Here is a 15,639-nt window from a genome sequence, read left to right on the forward strand (position 1 = left end):
CGACGATCGGTCGAGGCTTTTCTTTGAAATAGCAGCAAAAGTGAGAAATTTGTCGTCCACGTTTTAGCCCGCAATTCTGAATCAAATTTGAAAATTCAAAAAATCGTTCGAAAGATATTGGTTGGGAAAGTTTTTGGTAAAGATCGGCCGGACCGTTTCCTTGCAATAAGGAGCTAAAATTTTTTTTCAACAATTTCTATGATTTTTTGACGGTAGATAGCATAATCTCATATCACACTGAAATATTACGGCCCTACAAGTCGTTTAGTATTAAAAATTCGTCAGTTTGCAAAATTAGTATCATTTTTTTGGCGTGTATCAAAATTAGAACTTTCATCGACATCATGCAACTTGCCTTAAGGCTAAATGTCACATTCAACTAATTGGAATTATATGTATTAATCCCATAATTAGGCAATCACTGGATTAGTTTTCTGATAATACTAGGTTCAGGAATTCTACGACTACACGTAATTCTAAATGCTGCAGGTTATTATATACATAAATAGTGAAAATACAATAATTCTAAAAATAAATTTTGTGCATTAAAATGATTTATATATTATTCAGAAACACCTACATGTTTATTGGCGATTACTCTAATAAGATTAATAATTTCACTTATGAAAAGCCGTGCAAAAATTAAATTTTTATTCAAACTTGACGATATGCTTGAAAATTGAAAATGAAAATTTTTGCATATCTTCACGTTTTGAAGGTTTTTGAACATTTTGGCATACCTCAGAAAAAATGAATGTGTGTGTGTGTTTTGTATGTCCGCATTTTTTCGTCCATATTTTCGGGCGCACGGATCAATCGATTTGAATGGTTCAAAAAACATTCGATTTTTATTAATAAAGAGTTGTGCTGATTAGTTTTTGGCAAAGGCAGGTTCACTCGTTACGAAGATACAGAGCAAAGAGTGCAGAAAATACAAATCGAGATTTTTAGAGAACGGAGTATCTGATTTGAATGATCTAAAAAACATTCAATTTGTAACGATTGGAAGAAGAGGTGATTAGTTTTTGGCAAATGTAGGTCCAGTCGTTTGGAAAATACAGAGCTAAATGTATAAAAAAATGGCAGTTTTTGAGAGAACTAAGTGTCCGAATGATTTAAGGAACTTTCTGCTTGTTTTAGTAAAATAACTGCTTCTAGAAAAAAAACTTTTCTAATTTTTTTTTTCCAATTTTGTTTTGTATATTGAAAATAATTCAGATTTTAATTTTAATTATGACTAAAGTTCTAAAGCTCACTTATATACTTTAAATAAATAATTTCAACTTTGCAAATTAGTTTATATAATTCTTATAAATATTAGACAATGTTACGGTATTTATAATAATCTATTTCAAAAAGATATCAAATTTGCTTTTTTTACTTTTAATGCTTTTTACTTTTAATGATGTATCACTGTAGTGAACTGTATCATTGAATGCAGTTCCTATATTTTTAACTTCCGTGGGGTTACATTGATTAAAAATCTAAAATGAATTTTTTTGCATATCTTCACGTTTCAACCTTCTCGAATATTTTGGCGTTCCTTAGAAAAAATAATGTGTGTATGAAAAAATAATGCGCGGATACAATTTTTGGACCACACTTTCGAGAGAACGGATCAACCAATTTGAATAATTCAACAAGAATTTGATTGTTAGTGATGGAAAGATGTGCTGATTAGTTTTGGCAAAGAAAGGTCCAGCCGTTTGGAAGATACGAGGCAAAAAATGCAAAAATAAAATTTTGAGAGAATGAAGCGTTCAATTTTAATGCATAAAAAACATGTTATTTGTAAATTATTACTTGTTCTTTCGCATAACTTCAGAGATATTACACCCTAGTTAAACAGAATTATATATTGGTTTCTGTTTATATACCTAAAAATGAACGTATAAAATTAGATTTATATAATCTTTGAAAATATCAGTTCTTCAATTTTATTTATTTTATCACAATTCATATCATAACATTAAAGAGTATCTTAAATCACATTATATTGAAAATGAAATCCACTTAAACATTAGCATATTTTTCAATAAATTTTCTGATTTCGGGGTGTGACACTTTAGCATAATTCCTGGTTTTCCTGGTCTGGCACATCCTTGACCCCAAGAAACCACTCCTACTTGCTTTCTATTTTCATCTACCAGTGGACCGCCACTGTCGCCTTGGCAGGAATCTTTACCTCCTTCAGGAAGACCAGCACATAACATGCTTAACCAAATAAAATTTTATGTTAAAATTCTCGCTTTATATCTATTTTGATGTATTAACTTTAAGAAGATACCTACCTGTCTGTAATTTTGTCTTTACCTCCAGAAGGTGGATATCCCTTAGCACAATCTTTGGGAGAGATAGCTGGAACTTTCACACCTTGTAGTTGCAAAGTTCCGCCACCACCTTCCTGTATTTAATACTATTTATATACTATTTATATATTCATAATTATATAATTTTTTATTACATTAATGCTTTGTTCCAAAATATATAACAAATGGCAAAAAAAAGATTTTCTAAAGTTTTCAATATAAGATATGCATTGAAAGAAACATAAAGTTAATAGTCAAAATACATAAATTGAAGTAATACTTGTTCTATGATTCTGGTACTTTGTAGTAAAAATTTTCTGTCTGCATTCAAATTTATTTCAATATATCTAAGGTAATAACTTGAATATATTTAAGTGTATTCCATTACAATTTAGTGGCATCAATCTCAATTTCAATTTTATTCCTTTCAACTTGCTGACTGTCATATATAACAACTTGGTTATCGAAACTTATCACATTTCTTAAATGTATTGGTAAGTACTAAAGGTTTTATGAAAATAAAATGAACTGCATTTCAAAATTATTATGGCACTAAAGACTTCAATCAATAGTTTTTGTAAACGTATAATAGCCCGGCAATTTAAACCTAAAACCTGGGTCAAAGTTACAATAATTCGTAATGGGCTGTAACTTGGTAAAATTATTTAAAATACAACTATAAAAAAATCACAAAAGTCCTCATCGATCCAATGCGAGGTAAAAAATGGCAGAAGGACATGCGAGTTAAAAAAAAAAGAACAGATCAAGAAAAACGATGCGTAAAATATAAAGATACATTTGAAAATTATGACTCCCAAATTTAGTTGCATTTTTATAATTACCGCCTTTATTTTTATCAATCCATATTCTCAAATATTATTTTCCAATTCAAGACAGACCCGTGAAATACTAGGGAAATCACGTAAAAAAAACGAGCTAAGCACACTACCTCGTAGGTGGCGTTTAAACGTTCATTTCAAAGTGATATTTCTTTAAAACGGTGGCTTTGAACAAAAAAAGTATAAATACGTTTTTGTAGATAATTTTATGCTCTACTATATTGTCTCACGTAATTTCGCGATAAAACTGACCATTTAGCAAAAAATTGCTAAAGGGTCGTTTTTTTACCTTTGACCTTTTGCCATTTTCTTTAGTTCGCATCGGATCGATGAGGACTTTTGAGATTTCTTTTATAATTGTATTTTAAACAATGTTGCCAAGTTAAAGCTTATTACGAATTATTGTAACCTTAATGCGTAAATTGAATTGATAAAATAACGTAAGATAAAATCTATTAAATAAAGCCAAGCAAAAATTCTTTTTGCAAAATAAAATATTATTGTTTATTGAACCAAGGGAATGCAATATCGATAAAAATTTTCGATACCTGTATTTCGGTATTTTCGCTTTCAAAACCGGTGATACTGGTATCAATTTTATCTAAAAAATGTTTTTTTTTCTCTTTATTGAAGTACAATCTGTCTTTACAAAAAGGAAGACATTTAGTAATTTTGATGATATATGAAATATTAAATATTAGATTTAAAACCCAGTAAGCCTTTTCAATTTTGATATTGTGATTATATAGAGTATCTAAAAAATGTGAACAAAATTACGTTATTTGAACAAACTTAAAAAATAAACTTGTTTTGCTGATGCCACTTGAAAAAACTGTCTCTTTTTTACATAAGAAAAAGTAAATATTTTTGACACTTGTTTATACGACTTGAAAGAACATTTGTTTAAAGTGATTATGAGGTTTGAAGTTTAGATGGTTCTTAAAATTCAAGTATGATATGTATTAACTAGCGCTTATGTTTCAATGCCAGAATACCAATATTTCAAGGTAATTATTTGTTATAAAACCGCCAAAAATTTGGGCGGTATACAGTATATCGTTTTTTGTTATACCGGTATAATGGTATAGAATTCTCTAATTGAGACTTGAATTGCTTTGTTAATTATTTTTATCCGTTACTATATTTAAGCACCCACATTAACCTAAATTTTCTGGATAATTAATCACAACATTTCTCATAATACCTTAGTTGCACCCCATCCAGTGACACTAAGTATTGCTCCAGGTTTAACTTCAGTTCCACTTTCGGCTAAATCTACTGATACTACTGTACAAACCGTATATGAGACTGGTTTTTCAAGTTCTAGTACAGCAACGTCAAAATCATAATCCGCCCTCTTATTGTACGAGGGATGCATGTGGAAATCTATTACTTTATGAACTCGACCACCTTTGTTACGTATACTGCTTCCTATACGTACGGTTATGTCTTTGAGCGGCTTTTTCAACCTAGAAATAATTATTGATAGTAGCATATATGCAAAAATTCCATTGAAATTGAAAATTCAAATTTTAAAGTTAATTTAGTTTTTATCAAATTTGTAATTAATTCTCTAAAAGTTTTAAAAATTAGAATTTAATTACTTATTATCATTTGAGAATTTGATTTTTTCGTTTTTAAATGAGGTTCTAAACATATGTAAAATATTTTAAACCCCAATATTTATGTTGCCATATTTAAATTATAAAACATAGGTTATGCCCATTATATACATCTCATTACAATGTAGTTTAATTAATCAGAAGTAATATTTAGTATATTAATCTGGGAATATATATGGAGGCTATGCACATCAAACATTACGTTATAAAGAACTTAAAAAAAGATTTATTTTCTCATAATACCTGTTTATTAACTTCCCGTAGGGTAAGTTATTGTAATCGTCCAAAAATCGAAATTAAATTTTTTTATATTTCTTCACGTTTTGAAGGTTTCTGAACATTTTGGAATAATACCTTAGAAAAAATGGATGTGTGTACGTGTGTGAGTGTGTATGTATGCATGGATACAATTTTTCGCCTACGTTTTCGGGCGCACGGATCAACCGATTTGAATGGTTCAAAAACAATCTATTCCTATTGGTAGAAAGATTGCTGGTTAGTTTTTGGCAAAAGTCGGTTCAGCCGTTTCTGAGATACGGAGCAAAGAATGCAGAAAATAGAAATGGAGTTTTTGAGAAATCCAAAATAACATTCATTTTGTAAAGATGGGTAAAAGTGGTAATTAAATTTTGTCTAAGACAGGTATAGCTTTTTCGGAGATACAAAGCAAAATGTGCAAAAAATGGCTATTTTGAAAGAAATAAGCATCCGATTAGAATAATTCAAAAAACTTTCTGCTTGTGTTAACGAAACGATTGTTTTCGAGGAAAAAAGTAATTTCATTTTCTTTTTATTTTCAAAATTATTTTATTTTATTTTTATTATCGAGAGATTTGCCTCAAGACACAATGCCGTACACCACTAGTTATTATTTTGAAGCACTATTTGTCCCGGACTTGTTGTATTAAAAATTTTATATTTTGAATTTGTTCTAATTAGAGTTATATTTACAGAAACAAACACACATAGTTACACTAAATACAATATTAATTACTCAATTTAATTTAAGGTTTAGTTTTTACTAAGCTTATATTTCGGATTTCGCAATAAAATTGGTTACCATTTGGTAAATTGTTAAAGTTAAAATATTTGACCATTTTTGAGGTATAACCCAGTTTTGAGCTAATTTCATGATTTTGATATTGAAATATTGCCGTTTTAATCAGACATAAGAGTAAGTTATAGTAATAACAAATAAATCGAAAAAGAAATTGTTTTTATACGTGTTTACGTTTTAGAGGTTTCTAAAAAAATTCAATTTGGTGATAAAAATTGATGATAAGGCTTATGCACATCAATTTATCAGATATTTTATAGAGATTTTTATAAGTACAAATTTTGTTTCAATGCGTTCCGTGCAAATGTATATCAATTAGATTGCGACACTGCGTTTACGCTCTTTCAAAGTTCAAAGTTTTTAAAAAAATTTCAAATGTAAAAAAATTCTCATATTTTAAAAAAAAACAAAGTTTAATTTTCAGTATGGGAAGTTTCACGAATTTACCTTCTACGATGCTATGCACCACTAGTTGTGCTATTGGATTGCGCTACAATCTGCATCTTTCTCTGTATATTTCATCTTTACAACTGAATTGATAATTAACCTTAACCGTATATAACTTTTAAATTGAATATTTCTAATGGCAAAACAGAAAATAATATTTTCTTATTTGAAAAAATTTATGTAAAACTGCTTTGAAATTGATCAAATCTTGATCATCTTTTAGTTCTTATGTTTTTGCTTTTAATGAATGATTATTAATAAACCAATTGTTTAGTTTTAATTTACCGATGCAGCTATAAAACCCATTAATTTTTTCTTATAAGGATTGCAATATATTTTGTTTAGCTACAGATGTAGCTGATTTACTCATAACATTAATTTATTTGTATATATATATATATATATATATATAATATTAAGTATTTTATTAAAATATCCTTACCATTCAACACAGTGTGCAGCAGTTAGAATCCATTTTGGTGCAATAATTGATCCTCCACAAAAATGAAGGTTTTCACTTTGAAATGAAATTTGCCAACCACAAGTTGATATATCAACATCTTCACCTCCAACGATTCGGTCATCGAATTCTGTTACATTATTTCCTAAAAAGTTAACTTCGTTAGAAAGCAACTAAATTTTGATATTATTTCAACGTTAATATATTATTATCTTTTACCAAAAACAAAACTGATTTGAGCGAAAATCGCAAAAACTACCAAAAGTTTCATCATTGTTAATTATGATGCTTTTGCAAGTTTTCAATACAAAATAGAGATCTCATGTACCAACTCATCATATTTTATACCCGGGTATTATATAATTTTTGATGAGCTATGTTCATACGTAAAATGCATAATTTTGAAAAATTTGATTACTGATTCATTGTCTACAACACGTAAAAAATTGGCACTAAAGTACAATCATTATATGATAAACTGTATTTAAGTGCTTTCGCGTGTAGATATCAAACAAATCAGGTGTTTCCAATTTCCAATTTATACAAGTATTTATTACACGAATACAAAGTAGTATTCTAAAAGATTTTTCAAATAAGATTACAACTTGTGACCTTAAACCATATTCAGAAAGAAATGATTTAAAAAAAATAGATTTTGGGTTTAAAACTTTCAATAAAGGTATGTCATGCTTCAAAAATGGAGATACCAAAATACAAACTTAATTTAGCATTACTTTATATAAAATCAGGCTTTTATAGAAATAAGAAACTAGTGGGGTGCATGGTATCGTGTATCATGGTACCGGAATTGAAAATCTTGGTACGGTACCCAAAAAAATTTACACAAAATGTGTACACATTATTAAAATCTCTATAAAATATCTGATAATTTGATGTACATATGTCCAAAAACATTTTTGACCGACAAATGACATTTTTTTAACTTATTTTTATTGAGAGTCTATAACTGCTGGACCTGCCTTTCCAAAAATTTAATCAATTCTTCAATATAAGTAAAATGTTTTTTGAATTATTGAAATCGGACGCTCCGTTCTCTTAAAAACTGAGTTACCGTTTTTGGCACTTTTTGCCTCGTATCTTTGGAACGCCTAGACCTGTCATCGTCAAAAACTAATCAGCACGTCTCCTTATCAATACAAATCCAATGTTTCTTGAATTATTCAAATCGGTTGATCGGTGTTCCCGAAATCGTCGACGAAAATTTGTATCCGCACACACATCTAAGCTATGCCAAAATGTTCAGAAATCTTTGAAACGTAAAGATAGGCAAAAGTTTTCATTTTCGATTTGTTTGCGATTACCATAACTTACCCTACGGGAAGTTAAATATCATGTTATTGACTCAATATTATCTCGAACCTTTTTTTGTATTTCGACACCCTGCTCTACAACAAATGAAAGTACATGCACAACAAAATATTTATTCAAAATTTTTATACAAAAGTTACAAAATAGAAGGCAATTATTTTTGATATGATATTTTTAATCACTAGATTTCGTCAAAATGAACTCTAGAATTTCTGGATGATTTACTTTTGTGTAAACTCCCGGTTTATCAGATTGACCACAATGGGTACCCCAGGATACAATCCCTATAAGTTTCCTGTTTTTGTCAACTAATGGACCACCATAATCACCGTGACAAAAACCGTCACCTTTTGCAGAACCAGCACATAACATTCTATAATAAAATGTGAAAGTTATTAATTTTTTACAATTTTAAGGTGTTATTATAAATTTAATTTTTACCTATCAGTGATTCTGTCTGGTTTTCCTGGTTCTGCATAATTACTTTGACATACTGAAGAATCTATCAGAGGAATCCAAGCACCAAGTAATTCTGAAGAATCGTTTCCTTCGGTCTGTAAATGAATTTTGAAATAATTACTAGCATTGATGCAGAAGTAATAAGTAATAATAATTAACAACAATTAACAAGTGATTGTAATTAAGTAATTACCAGGTTCTAAAGGTTATTAATTTGTATGTAATTTAAAATATATTATTAATTGTTAGTTATTAACTTTCCGAGGAATAAGTTTGTTTTTGTCAATAAATCCATTTGTAATTGCATGTTTTTTCGACCATTCTCGTCATTTTGAATTGCTTGTCACCAAAATGAAAAAAGCATGTATGTGCATGTGTGTGATCCAAAATTTTTCGAATTTCGAAAACGTTTTAATTTCAAAAAATCAAAAGCCTCAGTTAGATATCGTGCTGGTTAGTTTCAGAAAAATTTTGAATTTTTTTTTGTGATGATTCTTATAAAACATAATGTTTAACTCTAAACAATCATCTTAGAATATTATAGTTATTTAACAGGCTGTAATAAAGTGGTTTACTTATAATTTGTTTTTTATGTAAATAGCTAAAAATGTTATTGTTCAAATTTTAAAAGCTGCTAAATTTTAATTTTTATTGACTAAGTTGATTATTAGGATTTATTACACATAAGGGGAAGTTCATGCAACTTGCCTTAAATAAAATTGCAGGATCAGCATACTGTTAATTAATTTTTAGCATAAATATTAAATAAAAAACACACACATCCAAGAATTATGAGTTCTTGTTGTGACATATCATAGTTTTTATTCTATCGTTATTTAAGACCAATGTTATGGCAAGACCATGTTGGCAAAATCCTGTGTGGTAGCTGTGCAGTTAGGCGTTTTAGATAGAAAACCTAACATAGAAGACCCACAAATGTAAAAAAGACGATGTCATTATACCTGGATCTTTAAAATATGGCTTGATAACATATGAGTGAAGTTGCATTTTATGTATAAAACACTTGATCAGACAGCAAATACACGGCATTTTGACCGTATTTAGTAGCATTTTGTATGAAAACTGGAAGTTAACACAACCTTGCCATAACATTAGTTCACTTTACAGCAGAATCGGCCCATAAAAGTCAGTTTTTTAAATCAACTCACAGGAAATATATAGAATATAAAATACTTCAGTTTTATTATATTACCTGGTTAGCTCCCCATCCTGTTACATAAACTAAAGATCCTACAGGAGTCTCATATTGCTCATTAGCTAAATTTACAGGTCGACTATTACACACTGTAAGTTTAATAGGATTTTTAACTTTAACCAGAGCGACATCATAATCAAAGGTCCTTATATTAAATTTCGGATGTAAAACTATGTCGGTTACTTCGTATACATTTCCATTTGAATTGTGGTAGGAACTTCCTGTACGTATAGTTAAATCATTGGTGTCACCGCTGAAATATTACCATAAATAATTATTTACAATAAAAAATGGCAGTTTTTGAGAGTACTAAGCGTCCGATGTGAATTATTCAAAGAACTTTCTGCTTGTTTCAACAAAATAATCACCTTGGAAAAAACAATTTTTGTTTCTATTTTTTTTTTCAATTTTTTGTTTCAAAAATTTTTTTTGTATTTCGAAAATAATTTAGATTGTAATTTAATTTAGATTTTAATTACTGTTTTAATATCCTTCAAACAAATAATTCCAACTTTGCAATTCAGTTTATATAATTCTTATGAATATTGAACAATGTTACGATATTTATAAAAATCTATTTGAAAACATTTAATATCATTTCGTTACGGTACGGGAAGTTTCAGCAATTTGCCTTTAGGCACGCTGCCATACACCGTTAGTTTGGGATGTATTTTGTTTAAAATACTATTAAATATTGAATATATATTTTATTTACAGATATATTCTTGACATTTGTTCGGCATCGAGTATATTTTTATTAATGATCCTAGATAATTTGTCTGAATAAAAATTTAATACATGCTAATTTAACATGAATAAACATATAGTTGTTATATTTTTAATAGACTATTGGTTAACTTCTCATAAGGTAAGTTATAGTATTCGAAAACATCTTAAATCATTTTGATTTTGACAACAAAACATTCCTATTGATAGGGAGGCGTGCTGATTAGTATTTGGCTAAAGCAAGTTGCAACATTTCAGAGATATGGGGCAAAAATGTAAATTCAATTCAGAAAACATTTTACTTGCAATGACATTAATTGACCAAGTTTTTGGGGAGGCAGAAAAAAGAGTTCAGAAAATTTATTTATTTAAGTTCAGATAGAGGGCAACGTGGTTTTATCGAATGATGTTTATGTTTGACTTTATCGAATGATGTTTACAAGGAAAGCCCCATAGTTCAATTCCATAAGTCCAAATGGGCCAATGATAGTTTTGTACAGAAGTACCTTGTTATCGAGAGAGATTTCAGATTACTTCCCAAAAAGCCAGTAAAAATCTTTTATTTTCAGTTGGATTTGTTTCTTTTTATTTTCAATGTGCGTTCTCCATGTCAATTTTGAATCAATGCGCATGCCTAAATATTTGACAGAATTGCATAGTGGAATTATTGAATTGTTTATGACGATAGGTGGACTGTTGTGAATAAAAGTCATAATTAAAAAAGTCTAATTTTTTTACTTTCAAAATTCTCAGAAATATAATTCATTCAAAGTTTTCAAAAAAACTTAGAATTTAACACTTTTAAATTCCGCCACTTGTTAACTAATCCGCTAATTTTATGTTTTCTCGACGTTTCAAGGCATTCCGAATTGAATGAGACCAAATTTGAAAAAAGTATATGTGTGTGTGTGTGCGTGTGGTGAACAGATTTTTTGCCGTAAATTGACGTTTTCTCAAAAACGACTGGAACGATTTCAAAAATTCAAAAGCCATTTGATGCACCTCTATGAGGACGTTTCTTTGTAAATAGCAGAAAAGTAAAAAAAAAATCGTCCAGGTTTTAGCCCACAATTCTGAATTGATTTTGTATATACAAAAACCGTTCGAAAGATATTGGTTGGGAATCGACCTGATTTGTTTTTGGTAAAAATTGGCCGGGCCGTTTTTTTGTAATAAAGTGTTAAAAAATTTTTTTTCCACGATTTCTGATTTTTTTTTACGGTAGATACAATAGTCTTATAGATTATAGTAAAATATTACGGCCCTACGGCAAGTCGTTTAATTTTAAAATTTTTTCAAAGTTTGCAAAAATTATCATTTTTTTTGGCATTTGTCAGAAATAGACTTTTCATCGACGTTTGCTCAAAAACGCCTGAACCGATTTCAGAAATTTTAAAGCCGTTTGATGTATCTCAATGGGGATTATTGTTTGTCAGTTTTGTGCGACGATCTGCCAATCCGTTTCTTTGTAATTTGTAAAAAAGTGTTAAACTTTTCGTTCACATTTAAGCTCATACTACCGAATCAATTTTGAAAAATCAAAAACTGGTCGAATGATATTAGTTGGGAATGATACTAATTAGTTTTAGGTAAAAATCTACCGAGCCGTTTTTTATGTATAATTAATTGTTGAAAAAAAAATTTAAGGCGATTTTTATGAAACTTTTTTTGGCGATATATATCATGTTCTTATAGAACTTTCTGAAATATTACGGCCTTTTGACAAGTATTTTAATTTCAAGAATGCATCAAAGTTTGAGAAAATGAGTAGTTCTTTTAACGTTTGTTAAAATCAAAATAAAACGATTTACTTGGTATAACGATAGAGTGATCGATGATAAATCCACTCGAAATACTTTTAATAACTCATTAATTAATTTATATTTTATTGATAAAGTCGATTATTTACACATATCCATGTTACTTGCTTCAAGGCAAAATACCAATACGAACTAGTTTTCTGATTGATTTTAGAAAGTCTTATCATAAGTAAGATAAAACTTATTTGATGTTGACTATACTCATATTATGTACTTTTGTTCTCAATGTTTATCTTGTTTCGAATAATTGTCTAAAATTAAAATATATATAAAGTAATTAATATTTATCTTACTCTTGAACACATTGCGCACTGGTGACTATCCAGTTTTTGTTGATTATGGATCCTCCGCAAAGGTGTTCCTCGCCGTCTTGCAAAGACACCTGCCATCCGCATGTTGATATATCAACAACTTCGCCTCCGACTATTCGCTTTGATGTTGCTAAAATACGTAATTTTAATTAAAAAAAAATATTTCAAACATATAGATGTAAATTTGCCAGTTCATTTTACTGTATGTACATTGTGCTTTTGAAGCAAATTGCTGTAGTTTTAGTTCAGTGAAAAAATTATAACTTCAATACGTTTATGACAAATTTTATTATATCTTAATAACGAATAATTTGAATATTTTTAAAATTTCAAAAAATTATTTTTGGATTTAATGGTTTTAAATCTCTGACAAATGGTTGAATTCGTTTCTCAATATCTGTTCTATAGATTAGAACTTTGTATATAGAGTATGTAGTATAATTATTGTCATTAGTTTTGCATATTTAAAACAGTGACAACTGAAAGTAGTAGCTAAATTCAGGTGAAAATCAATCACGTCTTCATCGGTGAAAGGAAACTGCGAATAATATGTTCCTTGAATTATACGAAACGGTTTGTTGTTTTTAAGTTTATATCTTTCTATGGGTCAGATCAGCGATTCCGGGTTCGATCAGCCTCATGTCAAGCAGTAGTGACATCGCTTTTTACTTGAAACTTTAGATATCAATATGCTTACAAGTTCAAACAGCTCTTATTCGGCATTGCTGCGCCAATAAAAATAATCACTATTACAAAAATTGTAATAATAAAAATCATCACATATAGATGCCATATCTACTGTTAAAAAGAGCAGTTTGTGAGTAATTTATCAGAAAAGCTCACAGGACCTTTAAGCTTTGATCATTGTTCAAATATAAAATAATTATATAAAAATTGTTGATAAAATATGGAACTGATTACAGCAATATATATACAACTTTTCATAAATATTTATTACTAGAATAACCTTTAGGTTCCGTTTTATGAAATTAGTTTTTTATTAAACAAAATTTGAAAATATTTATTCATGGCCACAATCAATTTACTTCCTGCAGAATAAGTTGTAGTAATAGCAAAAAAATTGAAAATAAAAATTGTACGTATTAATCGAAAATAAAATTGTACGTATCTGAACAATTTGACATTTAAAAAAAATTGATGTATGTGTACGGATACAAATTTTCGTCGACGATTTTGAGAGCACGGATCATCGATTTGAATGTTTCAAAATGTCATTCAAAAAATATTTTACTTGTACTGACGAAATGAAAAATTCATCGAATTAAAGTAAAAAATATGGCGTTTGGCATTTTGGAACATTGCACATCAAATTATTAGATTTTATAGAGATTTTAATAAGCACAAAGTTTTGTTTCTATTTCTATGGATGTTTAAATTTCACTTACATAGTTCGAACAAAGGTTCTCGACATTTTCGACAGCGTGGTTCATCCGATTTGTAAAAAGTCGATTTTTTTTCCAAAATTTTAAAATTGGCAAAAATCTAGTTTTAAAAATGAAACCAATTATTAAAACTTTTAAAAATTTGAATTACGGTACATTACAATTTCAGGAATTAAGACACGATACCCTGCTCACTAGTTTGTTCGTATTTTAATTTTTTTGTTGTTAATTTTTGTAATTATTCAAAATCATAATAATTTAATATATATATATATATATATATATATATATATATATAAATGTTTTTTGTAAAGAACATTTAAAATGTAGTAAACATAAGTTTGTTAAATAATTTTGACTATAACCATTTTATTTTATTTATAATATAATTATGAATATATTTATATTTAACAAATAAGTAAATTATTAATTACAAAACTCACTGTGAGAAAATATTCCATAAACTATTAAAACTTGGATCCAGAGTTGCGCGCCCATTTTGCTTTCTCGAAATGTAAATATCAAATAATTTTGTAACAGTAGCAACTAAAACTAAAATATTACATATTCTGTAATTAAAGATAACATTAAATTTTTATTTATTTATTTCACGCGAATACTTCATATTACTTGTGATATCTTAAGCCTTGTGTAATACTTATTTTTAGATTATCATATGTCTAAAATTGCGATTAGAAGCTATATTTGACTATTTGAGGGATATATGATTTTTGCTTATATATATATATATATATATATATATATATATTTTAATTGAGTTTAATATTCGGGCGTAACATCAATAAAAATAGTATGAGTTTTTTTTTTTTAAATTTATTTATTTTAAAATCCATACGTTCGGCTAGCATCTTAGCCATCATTCAGTGGTAATCAGTTAACTATAAAAATTGGAACTAAATAAATTATATGAAAGGAAAATTTCATGGAAAACAATATAAATATAATAGTAATAAAACACTTACAATTTTGTATCCTAATATAGCATATGAAACCATTTTAATCCATGGTATGGAGTATGTGCACATTGATAAGATATGTATTTTTTAACACAAACATCACAAATGGTAAACCACCTAATAATCATGATAACTTGACAAGTTGTCGAACTATGTATTTACTCTTCGGAGTTTAGGATAGAATGTCACAACTTTCTCAAAGTAGTTTTTAGCATGTGTTGATATTTTTTGGAAAATTTAAAAGGCGATGGGATTTTGTTATTTTTTTAAGGAATTTTGACACGCTATTAAGAACCACGTGTTCGTTTTCGATAAGGGCCGTATTGTCATTGCGTTTATTTATGACTCTGTCGTTATGTAATTGTAAAACCAACCCTCAGCGAATCTTCTTTTAATTGTATTCTCTTCAAAAGTAAAATTTTAGGGTTAAAAAAATCGATATTGTGATTTAAATTTTAATATGCTCAGTTAACATTGTTTTAAATTGTTTGGGATTTTTTGAATTATTTTTGTGTTGATTAAGGCGTTTACTCAGGTTTGGCTAGTTTCTCCAATAGAAAAGAGTTCGCAATTGAGCAATTATTTGATATACTAAATTCCTGAGCCGGTCCAAATTGAACTTAGATTTCATTTGTGTAAAATTGAACTAAGGGTTGCATCACAT

At 28.4% G+C, this 15,639-nt stretch overlaps 1 protein-coding gene and 1 pseudogene across 1 annotated transcript; both read right to left on the minus strand.

Annotated features, from left to right (window-relative positions):
- Positions 1-1,940: 1,940 nt before the first annotated feature.
- LOC113387764 lies at positions 1,941-7,034 on the minus strand (annotated as a pseudogene).
- Positions 7,035-8,156: 1,122 nt separating this feature from the next.
- Positions 8,157-14,519, minus strand: LOC113387768 (trypsin-7-like). The gene is made up of 5 exons (XM_026625146.1): positions 14,442-14,519; positions 12,578-12,725; positions 9,736-9,991; positions 8,505-8,617; positions 8,157-8,436 (listed from the first exon to the last, which is right to left on the minus strand). The coding sequence occupies exons 1-5, from the start codon at positions 14,494-14,496 to the stop codon at positions 8,238-8,240; spliced, it is 771 nt and encodes a 256-aa protein (XP_026480931.1). The 5' UTR covers positions 14,497-14,519; the 3' UTR covers positions 8,157-8,237.
- Positions 14,520-15,639: the final 1,120 nt, after the last annotated feature.

The sequence above is a fragment of the Ctenocephalides felis genome, unplaced genomic scaffold (assembly GCF_003426905.1).
Source record: "Ctenocephalides felis isolate EL2017-DRISC unplaced genomic scaffold, ASM342690v1 CF-g0.4_SCAFFOLD_03572, whole genome shotgun sequence".
In the NCBI taxonomy this organism is placed as follows: Eukaryota; Metazoa; Arthropoda; class Insecta; order Siphonaptera; family Pulicidae; genus Ctenocephalides; species Ctenocephalides felis.